Source organism: Malus sylvestris, chromosome 15, assembly GCF_916048215.2.
Source record: "Malus sylvestris chromosome 15, drMalSylv7.2, whole genome shotgun sequence".
Classification (NCBI taxonomy): Eukaryota; Viridiplantae; Streptophyta; class Magnoliopsida; order Rosales; family Rosaceae; genus Malus; species Malus sylvestris.
The window spans coordinates 3,322,065-3,347,679 of NC_062274.1; the positions used below are offsets into that span (position 1 = coordinate 3,322,065).

At 37.0% G+C, this 25,615-nt stretch overlaps 4 protein-coding genes and 1 long non-coding RNA gene across 9 annotated transcripts; 4 read left to right on the forward strand and 1 right to left on the reverse strand.

Moving 5' to 3' along the window:
• Positions 1–174: 174 nt before the first annotated feature.
• Positions 175–1,020, reverse strand: LOC126605351 (uncharacterized). Its single transcript, XR_007616923.1, has 2 exons — positions 509–1,020; positions 175–407 (listed from the first exon to the last, which is right to left on the reverse strand). It is a non-coding gene; the product is annotated as an uncharacterized LOC126605351 (long non-coding RNA).
• A 2,384-nt stretch (positions 1,021–3,404) lies between these two features.
• On the forward strand, positions 3,405–5,687 carry LOC126605347 (uncharacterized). Of its 2 annotated transcripts, XM_050272720.1 has the most exons (4): positions 3,412–4,286; positions 5,053–5,151; positions 5,255–5,322; positions 5,468–5,687. In XM_050272720.1, exons 1-4 carry the CDS (start codon positions 3,642–3,644, stop codon positions 5,580–5,582), a joined length of 927 nt encoding a protein of 308 aa, XP_050128677.1. In that variant the 5' UTR covers positions 3,412–3,641; the 3' UTR covers positions 5,583–5,687. The 2 variants fall into 2 exon arrangements, with proteins under 2 accessions (XP_050128679.1, XP_050128677.1); XM_050272722.1 differs by lacking the exons at positions 5,053–5,151; positions 5,255–5,322 and having other exon boundaries at positions 3,405–4,286.
• Positions 5,688–8,714: 3,027 nt separating this feature from the next.
• LOC126605936 (guanine nucleotide-binding protein alpha-1 subunit-like) lies at positions 8,715–12,935 on the forward strand. 3 transcript variants are annotated; one of them, XM_050273390.1, is made up of 14 exons: positions 8,715–9,077; positions 9,599–9,703; positions 9,817–9,889; positions 10,218–10,255; positions 10,334–10,423; positions 10,592–10,663; positions 10,854–10,961; positions 11,107–11,208; positions 11,370–11,425; positions 11,722–11,856; positions 11,981–12,074; positions 12,192–12,251; positions 12,338–12,417; positions 12,565–12,935. In XM_050273390.1, exons 2-14 carry the CDS (start codon positions 9,617–9,619, stop codon positions 12,740–12,742), a joined length of 1,173 nt encoding a protein of 390 aa, XP_050129347.1. In that variant the 5' UTR covers positions 8,715–9,077; positions 9,599–9,616; the 3' UTR covers positions 12,743–12,935. The 3 variants fall into 3 exon arrangements, with proteins under 3 accessions (XP_050129347.1, XP_050129346.1, XP_050129345.1); XM_050273389.1 differs by having other exon boundaries at positions 8,715–9,058; positions 9,567–9,703; XM_050273388.1 differs by having other exon boundaries at positions 8,716–9,077; positions 9,567–9,703.
• Positions 12,936–15,851: 2,916 nt separating this feature from the next.
• LOC126605958 (fatty-acid-binding protein 2) lies at positions 15,852–19,942 on the forward strand. Of its 2 annotated transcripts, none has more exons than XM_050273412.1 (11): positions 15,852–16,133; positions 16,682–17,256; positions 17,364–17,571; positions 17,674–17,749; positions 17,850–17,952; positions 18,190–18,258; positions 18,749–18,785; positions 18,866–18,940; positions 19,027–19,078; positions 19,277–19,321; positions 19,472–19,942. In XM_050273412.1, exons 2-11 carry the CDS (start codon positions 16,787–16,789, stop codon positions 19,567–19,569), a joined length of 1,233 nt encoding a protein of 410 aa, XP_050129369.1. In that variant the 5' UTR covers positions 15,852–16,133; positions 16,682–16,786; the 3' UTR covers positions 19,570–19,942. The 2 variants fall into 2 exon arrangements, with proteins under 2 accessions (XP_050129369.1, XP_050129370.1); XM_050273413.1 differs by lacking the exon at positions 15,852–16,133 and adding an exon at positions 16,151–16,371.
• A 1,127-nt stretch (positions 19,943–21,069) lies between these two features.
• Positions 21,070–23,748, forward strand: LOC126602055 (endoglucanase 16-like). The gene is made up of 6 exons (XM_050268867.1): positions 21,070–21,521; positions 21,707–21,916; positions 22,022–22,222; positions 22,314–22,391; positions 22,493–22,642; positions 22,963–23,748. The coding sequence occupies exons 1-6, from the start codon at positions 21,303–21,305 to the stop codon at positions 23,548–23,550; spliced, it is 1,446 nt and encodes a 481-aa protein (XP_050124824.1). The 5' UTR covers positions 21,070–21,302; the 3' UTR covers positions 23,551–23,748.
• Positions 23,749–25,615: the final 1,867 nt, after the last annotated feature.

The following is a 25,615-nucleotide window of genomic DNA, read 5'->3' on the forward strand; positions in this document are numbered from 1 at the left end:
TGTCGACATTGCTGAATTAATTCAAGGATTAATAATTTCAAACCACAATCTTCTCATGTTTTTAAAATTACAATTTCATATTTATTGTAATATCAAATCACTATCAGGTTTTTTTATTAATTCCTCTGCTAAAGGAGCATGAAGCGGTCGCACTCCCTAGGATTAAGAAATTAATTAAAAATTAAAAATAACATCATTTAAATATTTTTATAAAAAATGTAGGACCCACCCTTACAATTAAAAATAAAATCACCCTTCCATCACATTCTACCCGACGACATCGTTCTTACCCATCTCCGGGCACCCCAACCTCACCCATCTCCTCTGCAACTGCAAATCGCCCTTCGCCACCATCCCCATGACCTTCACCCGCCTCACCACCACCACCCTAAACCCAGATAAATTTTCTGTCCATTTTCATAAAAAAAAAAAAAAAACAGATAAATTTTTTGAAAACCCAAATTCGTCAAATCCAATTCGAACAAGAAAATCTCACTATCCTTCTCACCGTTAGCCAATAGTCCACCTATTACTCATCTTCTACTAAATCCCAGCACAAAGGTGCCTCAAATTGCCAAGGTTTTGACTAAGGAACTCATGCCCATGACTACAATTAGATCGACATAGGAAAAGTAGCGGGCTTCGATGATTGTGAGGTCGAGGTCGCCGTGCAGGTAGGTCACTCGCTCTGACGTCTTTTCGGTCATTTCGTCGGCGATCAATGTACAAAACCCTAATTTTGTATACGAGATTTACTGGGTGGGTGTGAATAGTGAGAAAAGCTGGGTTTATGGGGTTTGGCGTTGCTTGTAGGCAGAGGAGATGGGAGTTGCAGAGAAAACTCGTGGTGTCTCTGGGAGAGAGGTGGGAGTTGCAGAGGATATGGGTGAGGATGGGGCGCGAGGAGATGGGCGAGGTTTTGGGTTGAAAGAGGAAGAAGGGTGATTTTATTTTTAATTGTAAGGGTTGGGTCACATATTTTTTTTATATAAATATTTAAATGATTTTAAATTTTAAATTTAATTGGTCTAGGGAGTAGGATCAACTTCAAATCACGTCAGCATTTAATAGAGAAGCTAACAGAAAAATTGACCGAAGTCTAACATTGCAACAAATTCATAAAATAAAGTATGACATTTTAATTTTTAAAATATGAGGTATGAGATTGTGGTTCGATTCATAATTAAGATAATTTTGTATAATTTATTTTAAAATGAATAAAAAATTTCTAATGCTGCGAAATTTTTTTATTAAAAAAGGGCTAATAAAATTAGCATATGCCTCGCAACTGATCTCATGGAGTCATAGTCGAACCATGGATGCTAATTGATGAAGAAGGTAAAAACTGGAAAGGTACCAGATTTCATGGTCAAAAGGGAGGAAGGGGGGTGAACAAATCAATCTACCAGATGCAACTTGTACACTAATTCGTGGGAATTTTACCAAACTCCTCGCGTGCATGCTTTTTGAAATGATAGTGCACGAGCATCTAGCACTTGCATTGACGACTTTTGATGTACCGGTCGTATTCTCATTTTAATTTTACACATCATAATAAACAAAGAATTAGAAGAAAAATAAAGTAAATTCTACATATAATATTCAGGTGTTGTCCGCCTTTCATGATTTTTTTTTATTTCAAGTAATTAAGCATGTATTACTTTCATGAACTAAATTAGTGAACTTGTGCGATTTACACATTAAAAAAGTTATCATATATATACTATTCTTTATTTAAATCATTAAAGAAGGATTCCAACCATCAATTGTCACGTTATGTAATCTAAAAAATATGATTCAAGTAGATAATCTCTCTAACATCACCTAATTCATGACATTTTATACATCAGTTTAGGTCAATAAAAATTAAATAAAATTTATAACCACTTGTATTATGACTTTTAGTATACCGGCCAACACACTGAAAAGTCTCTCATAACCTACAGCCAACCACATAATAATATAAAACTATGGATTTCACAGCAGACAAACAATAATAAGCCCCTTAATTAATGATTAAATGATTTATAACTTATCATTTGGACCGCAACTTCGTATGAGTTATACCTGGATTAAACCCAATGCAGTGCAAGGGAATTGGACCGAAAATAATAAGCCACAAATTATTAAACCAGTTGCAAGAATAATTTAGTTATATGATCTAAAGAAACGATTTTCTTACACTTTTACAAAGAAAATGCTAGAATTAGACCTGCATAATTCAATTCATGCAAGATTCATTGTGAGTCACATAAGATTTTATTGTCCAGAACTAATCACACGCAAAATGCTCATAATAAGTTGACAATTAAGAATCGCTATCCACAAAGTTAAACGATTTGAGTCGTGGTAGCTACACATAACTGAAATCTTTGTATAGAAAAACAAGTAATGTATAAGTTCCTTGCGTGCAATATCGGTTTAGGTTTTCTCTTTGATTTGGTCAAAACCATCCCTTGATTCCTGTTCTTCCTTTTTCCATTACTAAATTCGAATTCAAACTTGCAGTAGGTGTACAGAACCCATATTGTTTCGAGACTCAGAATTAAGTCATAGTGGGTTGTTGCCATATGTCGACCACATTTGGCTCTTAGTTTGTCACACATTAAATCATCAATTAAATGTTAAAAAATAAGCGACTTGGTTCTTAAATATAAATATATATATATATATATATTTTTTTTATTTATTAAAGTACATGTAATAAGACTAATTGAGGTTTTCAAAATTCTTTGGACCAAAATCCACACTCGATTTATCAAAGTATTGGTAGGAGTACATATATAAACCCTACAACACATAAAATTTATTCTCATTCATCATTGATTTGAAGACCTGCTCTAACAAACAATCAGAGTTGAGCAACGAGGAAATATGCATGAACGAATGGTAATAATGCACGTACGTATCAATTTGGATTTAAACAACCACACTGCCAGTCAACTTTCTTAAGTTCATATAATGGAATGTTTTATGTATATTATGTAAGCGATGAAACACTTGATAAAATACGATAAATTAAAGCTTAATCGCCTCACACATAAACCTAGGGATTGGAGAAGGACATAGTCTAGCTCATATATATTGTAAAATGCTATCCCTGCTAAGATCAACCACATGTGAGCGTGTATATGCTTTCGAAGATTCACGTGTATGTGTCTATAGTACGGTTAAATGCAACAAAATATCTTGTATAATTGTCCTTTGATGTGAATTTGATGAAGTTGCCATTTTGGTGTGAATTTGATCATGTGGGTCACGCCAAGATTCACTACTGAAATATAACACAAATTAAAAAAACCCTAACTAATTAAGACGCACCAAAATTTGGTGGAAGTTGGCTGATGAGAGAGTACATGTGCATCACCATCACCCACGAAAGGGAACCAACCAAACCAACCCCCAAAAGCACCACCCAACATATAATTTCCACACCCACACACACACTATCTTCACGGTAAAATTTTTTTATTCTCTCACCAATCAATTTCCAAAATTAGTGCAAAAGCTCATATTCTAGGATAAATTAGTAATAAGCTGTGATTTATATATACCTTACCACCCAAACAACCTCAAAAACAGAAAGAACTAATCTCTCTCTCTCTCTCTCTCTCTCTCTCTCATGATCAAAAACTCCTAAAATGTTACCCTTCTTTCTCAGCCCCGTCTCCTTATACGCCATCTATGTCCGCCGTTGCTTTGCAGGCTCCGGCCTCTCCCAGCAAACCCTACAACTCGACAATGATCAAACCACACTCCACTTCTGGGGTCCCAACCCTAAACTTTCTAACCAAACCCAAAACCCCGAAAAACCTTCACTCGTTCTAATCCACGGCTTTGGCCCCGCCGCCATGTGGCAGTGGCGGAACCAAGTCCAGTTCTTCTCCCCCCACTTCAACGTCTACGTCCCCAACCTTGTCTTCTTCGGGAATTCCACCACCGGATCCCCAGAGCGAACCGAGGTCTTTCAGGCATCCTCGGTCGCCAAGATGATGGAGAAGGTCGGCGTGGAGAGATTTAGTGTGATGGGGACGAGCTACGGCGGCTTTGTGGCGTACCACTTGGCGAGGATGTGGCCGGAGAGAGTGGAGAAGGCGGTGATTGCCAGCTCTGGGGTTAACATGAGGAGAGGAGATCACGAGGCGCTCTTGAAGAGGGCAAAGTTGGAAAAGATTGAAGATCTCATGTTGCCTTCCACGGCGGCTCAGCTCAACAAGTTACTCACCCTCGCCATGGCCCGGCGGCTCGACATCATTCCCGACTTTTTCTTAAGCGACATAATACATGTAAGTAGAAATGAATAATGTCATTTAGACACACAAAACAGATATGATACACAATGCTCTAATCAATATGGGCACGTTTACATTGATTTTGTGTGACTTAATAGCATTTTTACATTGATTTTGTGTGACTTAATAGCATTTTTGCACAAAAAACTTAATAATACATTCTCTAATACATGTGGATCCACATCAACATTACGTGTCTAAATAGTGTTACTAGTTTAATTGTGAATTTAATTCAGATTTATATACAGTAATTAGTCACCGTTACACCTCTTTTTCTTGGTATTATAGTTGTCTGTTTAATATGGACGGCAAATGAATTTTGTTGGATGTGTCATGTGGTCCATACGTATAGATACGTGTTTTTCTTCAATCTTGGTAAGTTAGGTGGGATTAGATTAGATGGGACCTATGACAAATGCTTAATTAGTAGTTAATAACAAATTTAGTCTTGATTTTAGCTAGGGGTATTAATTGAGTAATCAATTATTGTACGCGTAACTGCATATCATATCCGACAAACATTTGTTACAAGTATCTTCAATTAAGAGAGAAAATGTTAGTGTGAGTGCAGTTGTGCCTGATGAAGTTCTGGTCATTGATGCATATGAGTTTCATGGTAAGATATCCGCATGTCTTTATGATTAAAAATCATTCATGCATAAATAATATAGCGAGAATGATATGTATTTACGGTTATAAATCACTCATGTATACAGTGAAAACATGTAATAGACCTGTAACTTAATAGTGTTGAATGTAGAAATTGTACTCTGATAAGAGAAAAGAAAAGATGGAGCTTCTAAAGGGACTCACTCTTGGACGAGAAGACACACCAAACATATCTCCTCTTCCTAACAAGGTCATATTACATATCGATTAATTTGTGCGTAATTTGATATTAATTAATTTAAGGGGTTTGGAAAATCAGTTTTACTTAATTAATATTGCAATTTGGTTTCTAGGAGGTGTTGATAGTGTGGGGAGAGAAAGACCAGATCTTTCCTTTGGAGATGGCTACTGAACTCAAGGAGTATGTGTCACCAAGTTCAGCATTTTTATCATTAATTTTATCTATAAATAATTAACCAGTTTAATTGGTAGTTCTGGTGAGTAATTAACATTAGGGTTCTTGATTAATTATCTAACTTTTTTTTTTTTTTTTCCGAACAATGCAGGCTTCTTGGACCGAAAACGAAATTGGAAGTGATAAAGAACACAGCGCATGTACCCCAAGTTGAAAATCCCGCTCAATTTAACAACATTGTAAAAAGTTTCTTGTGTGACTCTTGAATATTTTTTTGGCCTGGAGGATTTGAAACTGTTATATTATATTTAACTGGAGAAGTACAATACTCCATATCACTTGAAATACAAATACAAATATGTTTGCCTTAACACACATTCTTAGTTTAATTAAAAACTGCAAATAATTTTCAGCTTTTGTTTTTTTTGTTTTTTTTGAAAATTGAAAACTCGTTTGGTGATTATTTCAGTTTTTACCAAACAGATTTTTACCAAACAATTTTAAATTACTATTAATTGACCTTAGACGTCAAGTGACACACCCCGACCCGAAATGTCCACTAGGACTCAAAATCGAGCTGTGCTGACCGACATCTAGAAGGTGACGAAACCATAAAATATAATGATGTGGAAAATGTGAATAAATAAATTTAAACCTAAAACGTCTAATTACCAGAGTGCGCGGTGAGCTGGTGTGAACCTATTTCACATGCGATGTTAGAGCATATGTAAAATACAGTAGTGTGGGCAAGAATCATACCGTCAGAAGTAGCCACCTATACAAAGAATTGTCATGAATCCTCGTTGATACGAACCTTCAGCAGCTGAAACCTAGAGGGGCGCAAAACCGAAAATGTGAGTGGGCAAAAATAAAGCTTTTTAAAATCATTTATCTTTCCAAAATAATAATAACCTCTCACCGTAAAATCCGTATAATTTCCCATAAAATAATATTATATATGTTTATAGAAATCATGCTTGAGAACAGTGAAAACCAAGTATTTGCCATGTCAATTACATTACATGTTAGTATATACATTATTATAGTTATGCATATTGTTGTTTGGCGATGCAGACGCTTAGGTAAACACCAGGTGAGTATATATTTATATTGATGATAGTGATGGTAGTGTATGTGGTTGTGTCGAGATAAATTTAATGCTTATTATCCTGCACCCTAGTGTTAGTGCTCTGCCCGAGGCCAGGGCCTAGCCTTCACGTGATCGTTCACCTCTCGCACCATACACTCACCTTGGATCCAAGGCAGGTGCCAGCCTATCGTACAGACCACATTAGGTGGTTCTGACTCGTAGGTAACTTGCGATACTTCGCACAACCTTCACATGATCGTAGCACTTGAGCGTAATTATTTACACCTAGCTTGTCGTACAGACCACATACGGTGGTTTTGACTCGTGTGCAGGAGTTTGTTTATGAGTTATAGGCTCAGCCGTACATATCACGTCAGGTGACTTCGACTGATATATTATTTTACCTTAATTCACCTAGCTTACTTATTTCAACAATCACATCTCGAGCTCGACTCCGCCGTAGCACGATATTGTTCCCTTTGTCCGCTTTGGGCCTCGGCCATGCCCTCATAGTTTTTTTTATGGGAACTCACATGAGAACTTCCTAGGGGTCACCCATCATGTGAATGTTCTTGCCCGAACTCGCTTAACTTCGGAGTTCCGATAGAATCCGAAGCCAGTGAGTTCCCAAAAAGCCTCTTGCTAGGTAGAGATGGAAATATACATATAAGGCTTAGATGATCCACTCCCCTGAACGATGTGGGATGTTACATCAAGTACAGTAAAACTTTTATATATGAAATTGGGACTAGACCAATTTTATAACTTACTTAATAGAAGTGTAGTTAAAAAAAAAAAGATTATTTATTTATCCTTAATAAATGTTATAATTCTTAGATATGAGTTTTTGGGCATAAAATATTTTATTTCTTGCACGTATGTACTTTTTTTACTCGTACTCCTTGCTCCTTGATACCCAAGGGCCATTGTACCCGGTAATGGCGTGAGAGGTATACCAGTCCAGCAAACGTATGGGCTTATTCCCAACCCCACTATGGGCTCAATACTCTTTATCATTCAGTGAGCCCAATTTCATTTTTGATTCATTTTTTATGCATGTTCAGCAAGATGTACCAGACTAACAATATTTCAACGGAGCTCGATGCATAATTATTTTAAATTTCCGTCGTATAAAAATGAGTTCTTCTCGATATTTGATGGAATCTGAATTTTACTCGCCCCGTGGACAAAAATAATAAACAAAGATGTTGAACACAATAAGTTGTATCACCTGTATTCCATGCATGCATGATGGATGTTGGATAGGCTGGCATATAATATGCTAAAAAAGCAAATAATTGTTACAAATCTTTTTAGGGACGACATTGACAAGGATGGGAGTAGCAAGTAGCAGACACATGAAGCAATGAAGCATTCCCATATGAATCCATGACCCACCATTTGGTGGCAGCCGGCGGTCTTGTCCCTAACTCCAAACCAAACTCCTAAAATATACACATTTTATTTATTTATTGGCTAAATTGTATCAAGGATCCTTAAACTATACTATCCCTTCTAATTTTGATCCATGAAGTTTGCTAATAGTTGCTCTTTTTCTCGAGTTATGCCCCGTGTTGTACTTGTGGTCATTTTTCATAACTTTTATCAACTTTTTTGTTAATTTAAGGGGTAAAGTGGGTATTTTAATTAATGAACAAAAAGTCAATTAAAATTAAGATTGTTTAGTCAATTCTTAAGGAGTTCCGATTATAAGCACAAAGTTCTATAAATATGTCACGAGTTAGTTTAAGATGAAGTTCTTATTTTATCCATCAACTTTTAAGTTGACGGAGTTAAAAGAAAAGGACCATTAGTAGAGTTCGGAGACGAAAACTAAGCTTGTGGTATAGATCAGGGACTTTTACATACAATTTAGCCTTATTTTGTATTTATTTAATGGCGTTATGTTTCAAAAGAAAAAAATATTTTATTTTATGAATCAGACGATGCTAAGCTAAATAATAAATTAATCATAAGTCATAACTAAATATCGATTTCAACCAGATTAAGCATTTATTATCACATGTGAGATGAATCTGAAACCTAAAGAATGATACTGAACTGTATTATTGGTAAGTAAGTACTAAGTAGACGTTTTATTAATCTAAAACAAATTAGTAGCTCAGTCAACACAACAGACCGTCTATTCCCCCAAGAATATAATATGGTTTTTTAAAAAATTCCAAAAATTAGAATATCCTTTTTCTAATGAAAAATTAAATCCAATAAATAATAAACCCAAAATTTAATTTTTAATTGGGGCCTGCCTTTTCAAACTTTGACCGAGAAGTGTGAGAGAAGAGAGAAGAAAGAAGAATCAACCGAGAAGAAAAACAGAGCTTTGCAGCTTTCGGCGCTCTTTCTTTTTTCTTTTGTTTTTGTTTTCAGATTTGGCCAAACACTTCGTAACCCATTTCGCTTCCTCGTAACACTGTTCATACATTTATATACAAATCGCACAGCATTCATTGCTTTCAAGTTTTAGCCAATTTTCTGCGCTGTTTTGAATAAAATTTTAGTTTAAATACACACCCAAAGTCACCATTTATTGTCCACGTTTAACACAAAAGTACTTATACAAAAAGCGATTGCGATTCAGCTCAATCTGTTGCTGCGGCTTCGCTGCGAAACTCCACAGCCTATAAACGAAAGGTCGTTTCTTTTTCATCGGGTGAGCTTACTTAAAGCTTCGTACTTTATGTGTTGTATTGTTCTTCTGCTGCCTTTTGCTTTGTGGGATTTTTTTTTTTTTGGAAAACAGATCTCTGCTTTTGATCTTGCCGGACTGGATTGAGATGTTAGTTTGAATATAATTTTGGGTTGTTTTTGGATTTAGTTTTCTTTGATGGTTGCTTTCGAAATCTTTGATTTTTGTGAAATGTGAATATTTTAGTTGGTGGGTGATTTGTTTGTGTCCAGCTAAACTCTTAGGAAAACAGTAAAATATTTGTCAATTCAAAGGTAGATCAAATGCAAATCTGGAGTTAATATTTGCTAACTAATTATCTAGTTTGCCTAACTTGGCTGATGGGTTGTTCTTAATTTCATATCGACGGTGGCATTGTGTCTTAATTGCCATGTTTTGTTTTGAGGTTTCTGCCCGTGTTATATAGTCCCCCCCTGACATTTAGGTTTGTGATTGGGTCAATTTGATATGAAGGGATTTGAAGTTACATTCAACACATCGTGCAGAAGACTCGTGCACCGTATATGCTGTCTATTTTGATAGAAAATATGGGATTACTCTGCAGCAGAAACAAGCATTACAACGAAGAGGACAATGAAGAGAATGCTCAGGTGGATTACGCATGATTGAATACAATCTTTGTAATGCTATTAACCAAGAGTTGCTGGAGCAACTTTGCATTTACGATCAGGCTCTAATTTATTGTCAATGCATGTATTTACAGACTGCAGAAATTGAAAGGCGAATTGAACAAGAAACAAAGGCCGAAAAGCATATTCAGAAACTTCTCCTACTTGGTACATAAAATTTCATGGGTTTCTTGTTACCTTTTATGATTTCCATGCTCAACAATCATGCACTTACTAGTTTGAGCTTTGTACGGTTGCAAACTTTCATTTTTATGACCGAGAGTAGCATATGTACGTGTTGTACTGTTTGTGAGGCGATGATTTCCAATTTTGGGGAGGTAAAAAATATAACTTTGATATGTAACTCTGTCTGATGTTAAAAGAGTTTGCACCTGCTGCATCTATACCTTGGTCATTTTGAGAATTTCAGCTTTAATTTTCTCATTAACCATGGTTATCACTTCTACAACTAATGTGGTCAACCTATTTTTTTAAGGTGCTGGGGAGTCAGGGAAGTCCACAATTTTTAAGCAGGTAAGATATTGTATACGCTTCTCTATTTAAGTAACAATGTAAATATTTATACTTCTGTTACATATGATCTATTTGCAGATAAAGCTTTTGTTTCAAACTGGATTTGAAGAGTCAGAGCTCAAGAGCTACATCTCAGTCATCCACGCCAACGTATATCAGACCATAAAAGTACGCAATACTTGAAAGGGTGTGTTGGTTATTTCCCTTTCTGCATTATACAAGGAGTATTAGAGTCCATTCTTCATAGAAGAAAATACATCTTGTGGATTTGTATTCAGAGAAAAAGAATCTGAATGTAATGCTTCTATATAACGTATGCATGATATGGTTGAATAGGTACTGTATGATGGGTCAAAGGAGCTTGCACAGAATGACAGAGAAACGTTTGAAATATCCATTGAAAATAAGGTTGGAGCTCATCTTTTGATTGTCTATTACATCGCTTTCTCTCGTGTTGTTTTTTAATTTAGCAAATAATACTTGATGGAATTTGGTTTAACTGTTTATGACATTTGATTTATACATGAAATTAATGCACGAGATTCGGTTTGTTCAGTCCTTTGCTTGAGTGTTTTCTGAAATTTGGATTCGTTATTAGGAAATTGGAGAGAAACTATCAACAATTGGCAGCAAATTGGATTATCCACGTCTCACTAAAGAGCTTGCACAGGATATAGAGACTCTTTGGAAAGATGCAGCAATTCAGGTAGCTGTTACTTCATGCAACTGATTGACATATACCACTTGTTTGACATCGATCCTAGTGTTTGAAATCCAGAAGATATTTTTTGCTTTTGCTTCTGCCTTTTGTCCAATGCTCTAAGTGAAGCACCCCTTCTCTACAATTGTAGGAAACATGTGCTCGTGGTAATGAACTCCAAGTTCCTGACTGTGCCCACTATTTCATGGAAAATCTTCAAAGATTAGCTGACCCAGATTACGTTCCAACCAAGGTACCTAAAGTTCACAATTGTAACTCATTGTTTTAATTTAATAAAGCACCAGAATATTTTATATGTATTTGATTCGTAGCTTGAGCATGGCAAGAACTTCTTGCATTAATGTGGAAATGTTACAAATGTGTAGCTCTAAAGTAGCACTTTTTGTGTTGCAGGAGGATGTTCTTCATGCGAGAGTTCGTACAACTGGTGTCGTAGAGATCCAGTTCAGGTAATTATTCTGTTTTTTACTTTTTAAAGACTTGTCACGACTTCTTGTTGGAACTATGATATTTTATTTATAGCTGTACTGGTGCCAATGATCAGTTCTAAATCAAATGATTCTTGAACTTGTAGAAATTCAACCTAGGGGTGCCCTTAGAATTTAATCGAGTTCATGATTTTCTAATGACGTGTGCACATTTTAGAATGATGCATTTATTTTCAATAAATTTCTATGTTGTGCAACTCATTTATAGAGCGGTTGAAAATTTCGAACAAACAACTCATTAATGACTATGATTGCAGCCCTGTTGGAGAAAATAAGAGAAGTGGGGAAGTATATAGACTCTTTGACGTTGGGGGCCAGAGAAATGAGAGAAGGAAATGGATCCATCTATTTGAAGGCGTTACAGCCATAATATTTTGTGCTGCCCTTAGCGAGTAAGATCATCATTTCTTTCAGTTACCCACTATATCATCATTTGCATGCAGTGTGGTAGCGATGATTTTTTTCAAATAGACCTCTGCTGAGCTGAAGTATTCTCGATTGTCAATTGTGTTTCAGGTATGATCAAACACTCTTTGAGGATGAAAGCAAGAATCGAATGATGGAGACAAGGGAACTTTTTGAGTGGGTTTTGAAGCAACCGTGTTTTGAGGTTTTATTTTCTTCTATTTTCTTGTGCCCGTATGTCGCATGTGCGGCTGTGCAGATTTCTTCCAACCCAGTTGGCTCTTTAACATTTCATCTTCTCTTCTTTTATATTTTGGTGCAGAAAACGTCGTTCATGCTGTTTTTAAACAAGTTTGATATATTCGAGAAGAAAGTTCTAAATGTAAGCATTAGTACATCACTGTACAGTTATTCATCATTGACAACAAACTAACATCCGGTAAGGGCTGTTGAATTTTCCTTGTGTAGGCGCCACTTAACGTCTGCGAGTGGTTCAAAGATTACCAGCCGGTTTCAACAGGAAAGCAAGAGATCGAACATGCATATGAGTAAGCATATACATCTTTATTGTGGTCCTTTGCTTTGGAAGTAAGGAAAAATACTCAAACGTATTTAGCTTTAACAACCCTCCGAAGACTCTGGCAAACTGTCTAATATAAACGAGAAACCTAAACATCGTAAATGTTTGCATTCAGGTATGTGAAGAAGAAATTTGAGGAATTGTACTTCCAGAGCACGGCCCCTGATCGCGTAGACCGGGTGTTTAAGATCTACAAAACCACTGCCCTTGATCAGAAGCTCGTGAAGAAGACTTTCAAGCTCGTGGACGAGACGTTGAGACGGAGAAATCTCTTCGAGGCCGGTTTATTGTGACCGGGGAGGGGACACACCAGATTTCACGGCCAAACCACAAGATTGTATTTTGAAGGACATCACATCTTGAGCACAAGCATCAGATTCCTTGATTTTTAGCTTTTATATGTCAATTAAAATCCTGTTCCACTTAACGAGTGTCAAAAACAGTTGTTATAATATATTAATATATAAAAATAATTGTTGCAAATGATTTATAGCTGAGTTGGTTAAGAGAATGCCGGAGGTCCCGATTCGCTTCTTCCCTCCCTCGTAACGCTTGTATAGAAAAAAGAAAAACACGTCTTTGGCCCTCCCATGTAGTTTTGAAGATCAATATCATTGGTTCTCATTTTTTTTATTACCAGGAGGTTAGCAGATGCCACTGGAATTAGTTGGTTAATGACGTAATTAGGAGGTCCATTTCATTTCATTTACCAATAAAGTAAAACAAAACAAAGTTAGTTGTGTCATATCATATGTTGTACTTATCAAATATCATATGATTCTTCGAGACTTGTAGTTGTAAGCTGCTTGTAGCACGCTGCAGGCAGATTCCGACCAAATAATTCCAACTCGTATTTTGGTCAAAGACTCAACAGAAAAAGACCCCACCAAGAAAGCTTGGCAAGCATTTTTCTTACCAAAACTGTATTTTGTGCTTAAATACGACAAAAACAAAGTTTTATCTCACGAAAAAGTCATTGCGGTCAATTCATCACCAAAGACTACATAGAATCAATAGTTCGCTATCTGAGAAACAAAACAATCTCACGAAACATTAGCTTCAAATGCATGATGAGAATTTGAAACAACACATGCCCTTTTATTTATGAAAATTCAAACATGAACAGCTTGAGTTTACTACTCGTTGCATGGTCATGTATTAGGATTTTATTACTTTGCCATCCATGCACATTGATTGTTTTTCGAAAAAGGAACAAAGTTTTGAAAATATTTTATGTGACACACACGAGAAATTTTTTGTGCCTGGAATATGGACCGAACATCACATGTCATTATATAATTAAATTTCCTTTTAAGTGTTACTCTAATTGGATAACAATAATACTGTTTCACTTGTATTCTAAGCATATGAAAAAACTCTCAACATCCACAAGTCCAATCCAAAACTGTAGTTAAAGAATATTTTATTTTTCATAATTCCCCAAGTTCTCTGTATTTGTTCCAATTTATTGGAAAAGGATCCTTGTTGGATCCTCTATGTGGGGATCCGAAATCAATCAATTATATATGTTTATCGTATATCGTGAGGTAAAAAATTATTTAAAATTTAAAATTAAATATAAATAATATCTAACAAAAACTAACCGTACGATATACGATGAACAAACGTGATTGATTTATTTCACAGATCCTTATAAAAAGGATTCGGCGATGATCATTTTCCCAATTTATTGGGAGGTAGTTATTTAATTGTTGAAAGGAAAAGGGATCTCGTCAGCCGACCCTGCCCGGCAACTGGGATTTGAACACGCGTGTGCGAAGAATACAGAAGGTCGCAGACAATTTTGGCACTAACTCCCCAAGGACATAAGCGTCATTCCGCTAGCCGAAAATTCACTTGCCGTCCAACAGAAAAATGCTCCAATTTGTCTTGGAAAATGGTTTTACTGAATTTTTTTTAATTTTTAATTTTTTGACTTAGTAGTATGGTTTTAGTTCGATTCTTGTGCAATGACGAATTTGAACTTTATTATTGTTAGCTCATTGTCAGACCAAACTTATCAAGTCCCTCCTCTCAATATAGATAATATAGTTTGTTCAAAAAATAAATAAACCAAACAACATAATTAAAAATGGTATATGGAAAGTGAAAAAGAGTGAAGAAATCTCCTTTATTTTCTTTTGAAACTTGAATTTTTATTTGTTCACTGAAAAACGATGAAAGGAGTACATATTTTATCTAAATATAAAAGAGATGTCACCTAGTGTTATGGTATTGTTGACCCTAGAAATTACAAAGCCTACGTGGCGCGCAGGCCGAGTATATTCTAAGCTAACTACGTCCTTCGGTGATTGCGGGGCGTGCCAACTCGTCGGCCGAGGCTCGGCCGAGGAGTAAATTTGATGATGCTGCGTTGGGTCGCGCTACTGACTTCTGCGTCTTGCGATTGCGGCCGAGAAAGGAACACGTCTCGGCCTCTTGGGTTCTCGAGCCTGAAGACAAGGCTGCTATTTCTTACAAAGTTCACGAACCGAATTCGGCTTGCAATGTGCCGAATGTAATAACTGTGACACCTCACCTCGCCGAGAAGGCTAATGAGATGACCTCGACCAACAAGGATTCGAAAACCCTTCTCGACCGAGACTTGGATAGGTAATCGACCGTTCTCGCCGCAGTGCTGTTGATGCCAACGGAAGATACTGCGAGACCGACCGACTCTACGGTGACAGAGCTATCTATGCTGACTTAAGATATCACCGGTTGCTTCCACAGTGCTGTTGATGCCAACGGAAGATGTGTCAGCGAAAAAAGGAAAAGAAAAAGATCTCAAGTTGTGAGAGTTTGCGCAAGGCAATTTTGTATTGATTTTGTGGGGCCTTTTCCATTGCTGAATGTCTTGTATTTATAGAAGCAGAACACCGAGCCCGAGTTCTAATCCTATTCGAACTAGGTTTCCTTCTCCGGATTAACGTTACCTCAATCAGTCCTACCTCTGCTAGGACTACGAATCTAGTCCTTAACTGAGCCGGATTCGCCTTCTAGTTTTACTGATCTCGTCGAGGGTCCCTATTGTATTAGGACTCGACTTGCACTCTGATTTAACCGATCTAGGCCTAGAAGCCCATGAGCTGAAGCCCCCATGACTTTCTCGCCGTAGTCTTCCCGGGCCGAAAGTGATACCTCCCTCGGCCCAAACTGCTATTTTGGGCCCAAACAGGTATAGTAGTATTCCTCTTTACTTGTAAGTGAGAAGTCCAAATGCTAATTTGTACCAAATTATTAATAGCCCATTATGACGCTGAGCCTACCCCATTCACCTCAACTTATGTATCATGTTATTAGTTTATGTATTTGAGGACACCAAATAAGGGGAAGACTCTACATTGGGGTTTTACAGGAGCCTATTTTGGCAGATGCAAAGACAAACTTGGATCATATAATCATATAACAAGTAGGTAATTAGATGGTTAGGCACTCTCATAAGAGAGTGGTTCCTACCGTTTTTGACCCGGGAAAACTTTTCATCGACTGTGACTTGTTCGCATTTCGCACCCAAAGCATATTCCTTTCTCTCCCCACTTTCTTGCGGAATTTAAAAATACACAAACTACACACAAAAATCTCGCAGAAAAACCCCGACTTTTTGAATGCAGAAGAAGCACCGAAGATCAAACGGAACCCAATTGATATTTTGCCCCAGAAGCTCGATTGTTGCAATCCCAGGTTCTTAATCTTGTGATTTTCCTTTTCTTTTTTCTGGGTGCTTTTTATTTTCTGTTTGGATCTTGACTCTTGAGAAAAATGAGGAAAAGCAAACGCAGAAAGCATGAAAGCCAAAAGCGAATGCCAAAGAAAAGTGCTTTTCCCAAATCCATTTGCCTGCATTTCCTCGCTTTCCCATTTCCCTTTTCCAATTTTCTGTGATTCTTTCCAAGAACAACTAATTGACATCTGATTAAAGGTGTGAAATTGCTGTCATTAATTTGTCATAATTTATCAAATTGTTTTGATTGAATGTTGAAACTAATGGTTAGGAATTTGGGACTTAAATTATGAATTGTACCCGTTAATATCGAATTATGTGCTTTATATCAATGGAATTGATTGAAAATGTTTATATAAATTGACAATGTTTATGAACGTTTATTGTTAATATTGTTACGTATGAATGTTTTCTTTTTCAATGGAATTGCTGTTGCATTTATTGTTAATATTGTTACGTATGAATGTTTTCTTTTTCATCTTCTGAACTGCCCTTTGAATTTCTGCAGGTGTATAACATATCGTATCCGTCTTGATTTATATCTTAAACCCAATTTTTGTGTTGATGAAGTTTTAAGTGCCAATTAGGTTAGGATTTTAGGACATAACAAAACATGAGGATTAAGCGGTTCGGGTTCATGGATTTCGATGAAGGGTCTCCATACAATTCACATTTTAGTTCATTTGCCGATAATTCATTGAAACGGTGTAGATACTTTCATGTTCCCGGAAGTTTAGCTCTTGAAGGAGCATTTAACCACATTTCTAAACTTGCTGGTTCTTTACTATTCTTCTTCTCTAGTGGACCCAATACAAATGCTACTAGAGATATAGAGGGTAATTTGCATGATTCTGAACCTGGAAGCTCCACGTCTTACCCACAAGTTAAACATTTTACTTCTGGTCGACATAATCTTAGAGGATTTGACTTTGGATTTGCATCAAGAGGAGAATCTGCTAATGCAGTGGTTTTTGGAAAGATTTCGGCTTTTGTAATGCAATTACTACACAGAGAAGCTGAAAAGCTACATTCACATCCCTTGCTCTCGTTAGCTGCTGGACTTGTACCTCCTTTCGGCAGCTTGTAAGTCTTTAAACCCTTCACGAGGGAGTGGATTAAAGTGTAAAATTTCCTGATCTGTTCTGTTTTTGGTGTTGATTACATACCTTTTTATTTGTTATTACCACCAGATCTTCAAATGTACTAGCTGTTCCATTGGAGACTACGGATGTCTTGGATCAAAGGCCTTGTGAGGTTGGGCACCACAGATGTGCAGGATTACCAATTCCCAACTTGAACTGGAGAAGACATGCAGTGGAACCTATTACTGGCACTGAGTTTCCTATGATTTTGGACGACGTTTTGACAAGGGAGAGTAATTCCAGTTTAAGTTCAGAGGTTGGTGTTTGTACTTTTGTTCTTTAGTGCAAGGCAGCCATGTTTATGTTCAGTTCTTCTCAGTTAATTATGATTTAATATCGAAATTGTGTACTGTTGCAGGTCCTTGTGGGAACTGGATCCAAAACAATGACAATAATCAAAATAAAATCTCTGAAGGTCTATGCATTTGGGTTCTGTAAGTTATTAGTATTTATATATTACTTCCGATCTGCATTACTTTTTGCATCCAGTACCTTACTTGCTCTCTTATTTATGTATCAATTCTTCCTATGTAGATATCCATCCTCACTCTGTTTGCAAGAAATTGGGGCAAAAATATGCTTCCATTTCAGTAGATGAACTAAACAAGTGCCATGATTTCTATGAAGATCTTCTCAGGTATTGAAAAATATCATGATCCATGCTACACGGTGTAGTGAAATTTAAATTTTTTTCTGGATCTAATCCATAGATGCTAAATACTTTATGTTTCTTTTTTGCAATTTCGTTCCAAGCTGAGTTAGCATATGAGTCATCATATTGTTACTGTTAAATTAATTTTATTGGCTCTGCTGCTAAGTTTCATGGATTTGGTTAACTTGCTGCTACTTATTGCATTTTCCATTTTGCCTACAGGGCGGATATTGATATGACAGTTAGGCTTGTGGTTAATTGCAACGGGATGAAAATCAATACTGTGAGAGAGTAAGTTATATCTTTGTTTCAGCATACCCTTTGATATTTAATTGGGTTTTGTATGTCTCTATTTTAATTGAGATAAGAGACATTCTTGAGGCTTTTTCGTTATGATTACTGTTCTCAAACATTCATAATTCCTGTTATCACTATTAGGAGACCATCTCAGTTAGCTCCATATTTCATAGTGGCTTGGATAAGTTCACATTCAAATGGGTGGTGTGAATGTGAGTTGAGTGAACTTGACGCTTAACCAGCTGTTGTTGTGAGGCATTACATTTATAAGCTAGAAGTTTTACAAGTTATGCACTCATTCACTATCTAAAGCCCAAAAACTGATTCTGCAAGTTAATTTGATGCGTTACGTGAGCTTAGCTTCTGCTTAGCTTTGTTCCTTCCTCGCTAGGTGTCCTAGTAGATATGTGTTACAACAATGTTGAAAATTGGAATTAAGTGTTGATCATTCTCATTTATGTGCTTTTGATTACACTGGATGCAGTGCCTTTGAGAAATCCCTTCGAGCTCGATTGGTGAAGGTAAATCATCTCCCTTTCTAGAATCTCCCTTTTTGTTTCTGTTCTGGTATTTGCTAATTCTTGTCCTTTGGTTCTTTTAGGTGAACCCAGAGACTGACTTTCATTGCATAAGAACATTTGGTTCAAATTTCACACAAGATATTCCTTTGCCAGTGGTAATACTATATTACATTATTGCTCTTGTATTCCTTTTTTATACCAATTGTTCTCTGAATTACATTAACATTCTCGAATATTTCAGGGAACGACAATTGATTTCCAACGCACAGCTGATGGAAACTTAATTACTAAAAGTGAGTGGTGGTTGCTTAAACAAATAATGTCAAATTGAGCACAAAGTATACACACTTGACAAGACCCGAGAACTGTCCTTTCACATTCCTAAAACTGTTCCACGCGTCCTTTCACATTTCTTGTTTACATGCTTTTAATGCTTTAATTTTCAAGTTAAAATTTGGTGATCGATTAGTATTTTGTTTGAAATTTTGCAGTTGAAGGTAATCAGATTGGAGCAGTCCATAGCAAGGATCTATGCAGTAAGTGAATTTTCCTTCTGAACCATCTGTTTTATTTTGATACTCTCCATGGTACATTTTTATATCTCATCATGTCTGAATATGGTGAAGAGGATCCAGTCATATACTTTTGCGGGGATAGATTTCTAATGCCCAAAATCGTACTCTCAGGGGCCTTCTTTGACATGTACCTGGGTGCTGTGCCCGTGTCAGAGCAAACAAAAGAAGAGATTGGCAGAAACGTCGCCAATATTATTCAAAGTTGCTGAAATGTGGCTCCCTTGTCTAACTTTTTAAAGGGCAAGTGGTTGCCAATCCGGTGAAACTGCTTACTGCTCAGCCATATTTTTTGTTCACACGCACTGAAGCTCAGCAGTGCCAGATGCTGAAGACGTTGATTCGACTGGAAAGCCTCACAAGAGCAATCAGAGCCTGCTGCAAAAGTTTTAAGGCTTGGCTGGGGTCTCACCGGCTTCTAGAACAGCGATTATTTTCTTACGGAATGTGCCATTCTTTGTAGCTTAGCATATGTTAGATGACAAGTCCCTAGAAGAAAAATCATCAGTTTCGAATTGTAGCTACTGAAAGTATCCCATGAGAGTAGTTTGGTTTCTTCTTAATGATATATACATATTTTTACTACATGCTTCTCGGTTTTCCATTTGACTTCTTATTTCCTTCATCCCTGCTCTATTTGGTGGAAAGGGGTCTTGTTTGGGTTTACGGTTTTATGCCGGTATCACTGGTTGATCAACATGCAAAACGATACAAAAGTAATAATATAATTATACAGTAACTCAAACTCGAGCATTTTCAAGTAACTAGGTAAAGAAGATTTGAACTTAAGACCACTGTACAAAACAAGTTGGAGTGAACCATCTCAGTCGAAACTTTGCCGTCCATCATGTTACATGTGCCTCTCATGGGCTAAATTCTCCATAAATCATAATTTTTGTCAAATTTGAAGGTTGCCGTCACATCAAATATGGAAGCACTAAACATGTGTTTTACACCTTTTAACGAGGAGTTGAATTCATCATGCAAGGAACTAGAGAGATACCACTAAGCTATTAGGTCATTGGCCTTCCTCAAACCAATTGAAGATTGGTAAAATCATAATTTAAATTAATTTTTCATACAATTATATTCCTTTTAAAATTTCTGTAAGTTGGGTCCGTCAGTTAAAACATATCTTCATTCCTTTATGTCAAAGTTCAAACTCCCCTGTAACTTGATTCCTAGAATCCTATATAAGCTTACGATAAGGAGAAGTAAATCTCCAAAACTTAAGAAAACCTCAAGGAGAGGGAAGAAAAATAAGAAGAAAACGAGTGGAATTACACCAAAACTAGGTTCTTACACACACTTCTTTTTACCTTCTACTCACTCCTTGTCAATTTTTGTTCTTTGATACTCTTCAATTCATTCAATCAGACGGCTGGAAATTGAGAAGAGTGTGTGAAAGGTAAAGAGGGGTGTGGATAGCACTACCATATAAAAAATGGATGCTAGTTTTACTATTTTGAGCCCTCTAATGCTAGCAAAAAAACAAAAAACCAACCAAACCAATTACACATCTACCGTATATTCAAGTATAGTAAAACCTTAAGTTAAGAATGTTTAATTCCAACCCCACAATTTTCCTCTTCCACCCAAAATCCCACAACCACACACAAAATTAGCTTCTCTTCTCTAAACCTCTAACCTGACTCAACTCCTCTCAACTTTCCCGCCATCATAAACCTAAACTGATTAACCAGAGCCAGTTAAACACCACCTCACAAAATTACCATTTTTCCAAAACAAATTAACCACCAAACAGCAAAACACAACCAAACACTTTCTTCTTCTTCCCCCCTCCCCTCCTTACTTATTTGGTTATTAAAGTACAGCATTTGTGGGCTTCTTCATCCCATCCCTTCTTTTTTCAGCTTTCTCAATTGTAAAATTGGGTTTTCTCAGAAGTGTTTTGGGATCTGAGTTTTCGAAAATTTGTAAGGAAATGTTTGGTGGAAGAAGAGGCGTCGCCGCCACTGTTGTGGCATGCCTTGCTCTCTTCCAAGGACTTGTTCTTAGCGTTCATGGCACTGGTATTAATTACAAGGACGCTCTCACCAAGTCCATTATTTTCCTTGAAGCTCAAAGATCAGGGAAACTCCCTCCCAATCATAGACCTGCATGGAGAGGCGACTCCGCCCTCGACGATGGAAAAGAAGCAAATGTTCGTCTCTCTCCCCCCTCTTTCTATGATTGAAGATTATCGTTTGTATCTAACCATCACATGTGACGTGACATGAATGCACCTCATGTCACATTAACGTGAGCGAGTCATGTACGACGGTCAAATACAATAATTTCTCGACTTTTGTTTAAATTTTTGTATTTTGAACTTTGTTTTTAACGCAGGTCGACCTTGCCGGAGGATACTATGATGCCGGAGACAACGTCAAGTACGGTCTTCCGATGGCATTCACCGTCACAACTCTGTCGTGGGCTGCCATGTTTTACAGGCAACAGCTCGAAGCTACTGGAGAACTGGAAAATGTTCTTGCCGGCATCAAATGGGGCACTGATTATTTTCTGAAAGCCACTCGAAAAAACAGATTATACGTTCAGGTATAGGAATTAATTAAGTTGGTATTCCTTACTTTTAAAACTACAAAGTAATTAGTGGTGATGCATGTATAATTAAATTGCTAATTATTTATCAAATTCTTAAAGGTTGGAGACCCAAATCAAGACCATCAATGTTGGACTAGACCAGAAGATATGCAGACACCAAGAACAGTGTTGAAGATTGATGATAGCACACCCGGAACTGAAATTGCAGCTGAAACTTCAGCCGCCATGGCTGCCTCTTCAATTGTGTTCAGAAAAACAGATGGTGTCTATGCTCGTAGTCTACTCAACAAGGCCAAACGTGTACGTATTATTTTTTAGGCGTAACATATATATGCACAAAAAGAACGGGTTTACATATGTCAATTTCTTCTAACGTTATTTGTCTTTGTAGCTCTTTCAAATGGCTAAGGCGCATAAGGGAACTTACGATGGAGAGTGCCCTTTCTACTGCTCTTACTCTGGCTATAATGTAATTTTCTTCAACTCTCTCCCCCTGAAATCCAAATTTAGTTTAACTTGTTCACTGTTTTTTCTCGTACTAATACAAAATTGAATTGTTGGAAAATGTAGGATGAGCTGTTGTGGGCAGCAACATGGTTGTACATTGCCACAAAGAGGCCCTTGTATCTCAAGTACATTCAGGAAGAAGCCATCAGCGCCACCGTGTCTGAGTTCAGCTGGGACCTTAAATACGCCGGAGCACAAGTCCTCCTGGCCAAGGTACTTATTTATAAATAAATTATACCATCTTAACGGATAATTCACTGTACCGCATGGAAAGTTCTTGTGTCCGGATGAATTGTCTGACCCATTCCTTTTTTAATGCATGAGTTAGATAGTCTACTTGATTCGTTTGTCGGACTGTCCACCTTTCCTTTGTAAATATATAAGTTAGACAGTCAACCTGATCCGAGACTAGGTCTTACTGTCTAAACAAGATTTCTTCGCAACACATTACACATTGCATTATCATGATCGTAAAAGTAACAATACTAGCTAATACAACTAATTTGAAAATTTTATTTTGTGTATTATTGCAGCTGTTCTTTGAAGGTGAAAAATCCCTAGAGAACTACAAAAACGGTGCTGACAGTTACATTTGCTCAAACATCCCCGACAGTCCTTACAACCAAGTCACAATGACACCGGGCGGCATGATCCACTTGAGAGACGGAGCCAACACCCAATACGTCACCGGAACCGCCCACTTATTCGCCGTCTACAGCGATATCCTCGCCCAGCACAACCAAAAAGTCAACTGCGGAGGCAAAGAGTTGGACTCAGGCGCCCTCCTCGCTTTTGCCAAGAAGCAAATGGACTACTTGTTGGGTGAGAACCCAAAAGGAAGATCCTACATGGTCGGGTTCGGACCCAACGCGCCCCAACAGCCCCACCACAGAGGAGCTTCGGTACCGAAGGGGGAAAACGGCATCGTTAACTGCGCCATGAGCTTCGTGAACTGGTTCAAGAAGGACGTGCCAAACCCTAATGAGTTGACTGGTGCCATCGTCGGGGGGCCCGATAGGTTTGATAATTTCGAGGACAAACGTTGGGCGTCGTCGTATACCGAGCCATGCACTTACGTGAACTCGCTCGCGGTCGGACCGCTGGCGAAGCTTGCTGTCTAAGAAAAGAACCATGCACGGCCTATGATACGTGTTGCCCAAAACCCTAATCCCAATCTAGTGCTACATATTTTTACGAAAGGAAGAGGTTTTGGGGATTTAAATGTAAACTTTTGGAAACCCAAAACGTACCGTTTGTTGAGAGAAAGCTGTAAAAAGAGGGGTGGAAAAATGGTTATATAAAATAGTTATTAAACTGTTTTTCTTTTGTTCTCTTCCTTCGGAAACTCTCAACTAATGGTTGATATATTTTCCTTTATTTTATTTATAAGTGACAAAGGAAATTTAAACTATCCAAACTATATGGTAATTATAGGATAGAACTTAAAAGAGAAAAGAGAGAAACACATTAACTTAATCAACTGACCTAATAAGTTATTAATTTAATGTTTCTTTCATAAAGGATAATCAAAATAGTGTTGAACAAGTTGGTGTAACAATCGAGTCTCCATAACAACAACCTCATCTCACAGGGAACATTTTTGCTCACCATCATAAACTATGGTGTATGCTCACCATACATCTAATTAATTGACACGTGTCATTTCACTTAACTATAGTTAACTTTCACATTAAATGTTAGTTTTTCAATTTTGAAAAAAATTAACCAAGATTAAATGAAATGACACGTGTCAATTGATTAGATGTATGGTGAGCATACACCATAGTTTATGATAGTGAGCAAAAATGCTCCCCATCTCACAGCTGTGAAGCAATATGACATGCTCAATTGGGTTAAAACTGGACTTGTTTTTGTCTCTCTTTCTTCTCTTTGGTCTTTAATTGATATAAGTTTTTAATTCTACATAAGATACATTGTTATTGTGTAACTGTCAAAGAGACAAACTAAATGTCAACTTTCAACAACACATATATTATCTCAAATTTAGTAATTACCACCTGCGTTATCCGTCATGTGTGGTGTTTTATAAAAAAAATTCAGTATTAGTTGAAATGGAGCTAAAATATTTAAACTCTTATCTCAAAAATCCGATCGATATAAAATATTTCAATAAATTAATTAATTAATCTCCTTGATTGACATGGACCTCAACAAAAAGTAACTATATATACAAACTCCATCATTGTCCGCAAGCATCGCCAAGATGCCACAACAAGGAACATCATCATTTCAACCGATGCCTTTCTCGACAAGAAAAAGTAAAGTTTAAATCCGTTTTAATTTTTAATCATTGGATTATCTCCCTAACACGTTCTGACCAACCATCTAATTAGCTTAATTAGGTAGAAAGATGCTTGGAAGATAAATCACAAAATCAGACATCCAAATCTAAATCCGTACGCGTACGAATTAATTCATCGAAAATTAAAGATAAAAGAAATATAATGAAATAAAGTAAAAATATTTTTCTTTTTCATCAAGCGATAAATTTTGTCGAACTTATATGTTTGATTAAAGTTTGAACTCACGTCCGTCGTATAAAAATTCAACATTTGATTATAATAAAGATAAATTTTGCCAACTTATATGTTAGATTAAAATTTAAACCCACGTCCGTCGTACAAAAATTCAACATCTGACTATAATAAAGAGCCACCTGCAAAGTAAAAATGTTTACCCTTAGGATTAATTAACTTTGTCAAAGTGGGTGGACAAAGCAATATCTTATCCGAATTCGTTTTCGAAAGGTGGGTATAGAGATTAGATGGTGGGCGGGTCCCACCCCGGTTTGGATAAGCCTCACCAGTCACGACTCACGAGGAGGGGAAGGAGAAGGAGGAGGACCAATTGCTTTTCACGTTGCCACGTCATTCACCGACATAAACCTAAATTAAAGTGAATAAAATGTCTCTCCCTCCCTAGGGCCGACCACGTACGACGTGTGAGCTTCTAGAGGCTCCACGTGACGAGGCAAGCGGAAACTATGGGCGGTTTCGGGCAGGTACTTATCGGATGGCGCCCCGAGTCGCTGATGTCTACAGGGAAACGGACTTTCCTTTCGATCCGGTGTACCCTTGTCTTCGTGGGCTCAAATCTTCTCAACCAATAAAAATCCTTTTGAGCTTTTATTTATTGGAAAATAAATCTTAACTGATTTTTTTTTTT

Excerpts from the sequence above, each read along its gene's own strand:
- LOC126605347 (XM_050272720.1), top strand. The coding sequence starts at position 3,642 with ATGTTACCCTTCTTTCTCAGCCCCGTCTCCTTATACGCCATCTATGTC. Across the intron at positions 4,287-5,052 it reads TCTTAAGCGACATAATACAT|AAATTGTACTCTGATAAGAG; the intron begins GTAAGTAGAAAT and ends TGTTGAATGTAG. Across the intron at positions 5,152-5,254 it reads TATCTCCTCTTCCTAACAAG|GAGGTGTTGATAGTGTGGGG; the intron begins GTCATATTACAT and ends TTTGGTTTCTAG.
- LOC126605936 (XM_050273390.1), top strand. The coding sequence starts at position 9,617 with ATGCTGTCTATTTTGATAGAAAATATGGGATTACTCTGCAGCAGAAAC. Across the intron at positions 11,209-11,369 it reads CAGATTACGTTCCAACCAAG|GAGGATGTTCTTCATGCGAG; the intron begins GTACCTAAAGTT and ends TTTGTGTTGCAG. Across the intron at positions 11,857-11,980 it reads TTTTGTGCTGCCCTTAGCGA|GTATGATCAAACACTCTTTG; the intron begins GTAAGATCATCA and ends ATTGTGTTTCAG.
- LOC126605958 (XM_050273412.1), top strand. The coding sequence starts at position 16,787 with ATGAGGATTAAGCGGTTCGGGTTCATGGATTTCGATGAAGGGTCTCCA. Across the intron at positions 17,257-17,363 it reads GTACCTCCTTTCGGCAGCTT|ATCTTCAAATGTACTAGCTG; the intron begins GTAAGTCTTTAA and ends TATTACCACCAG. Across the intron at positions 19,079-19,276 it reads TGGAAACTTAATTACTAAAA|TTGAAGGTAATCAGATTGGA; the intron begins GTGAGTGGTGGT and ends GAAATTTTGCAG.
- LOC126602055 (XM_050268867.1), top strand. The coding sequence starts at position 21,303 with ATGTTTGGTGGAAGAAGAGGCGTCGCCGCCACTGTTGTGGCATGCCTT. Across the intron at positions 21,917-22,021 it reads AAAACAGATTATACGTTCAG|GTTGGAGACCCAAATCAAGA; the intron begins GTATAGGAATTA and ends AAATTCTTAAAG. Across the intron at positions 22,223-22,313 it reads TACTCAACAAGGCCAAACGT|CTCTTTCAAATGGCTAAGGC; the intron begins GTACGTATTATT and ends TTGTCTTTGTAG.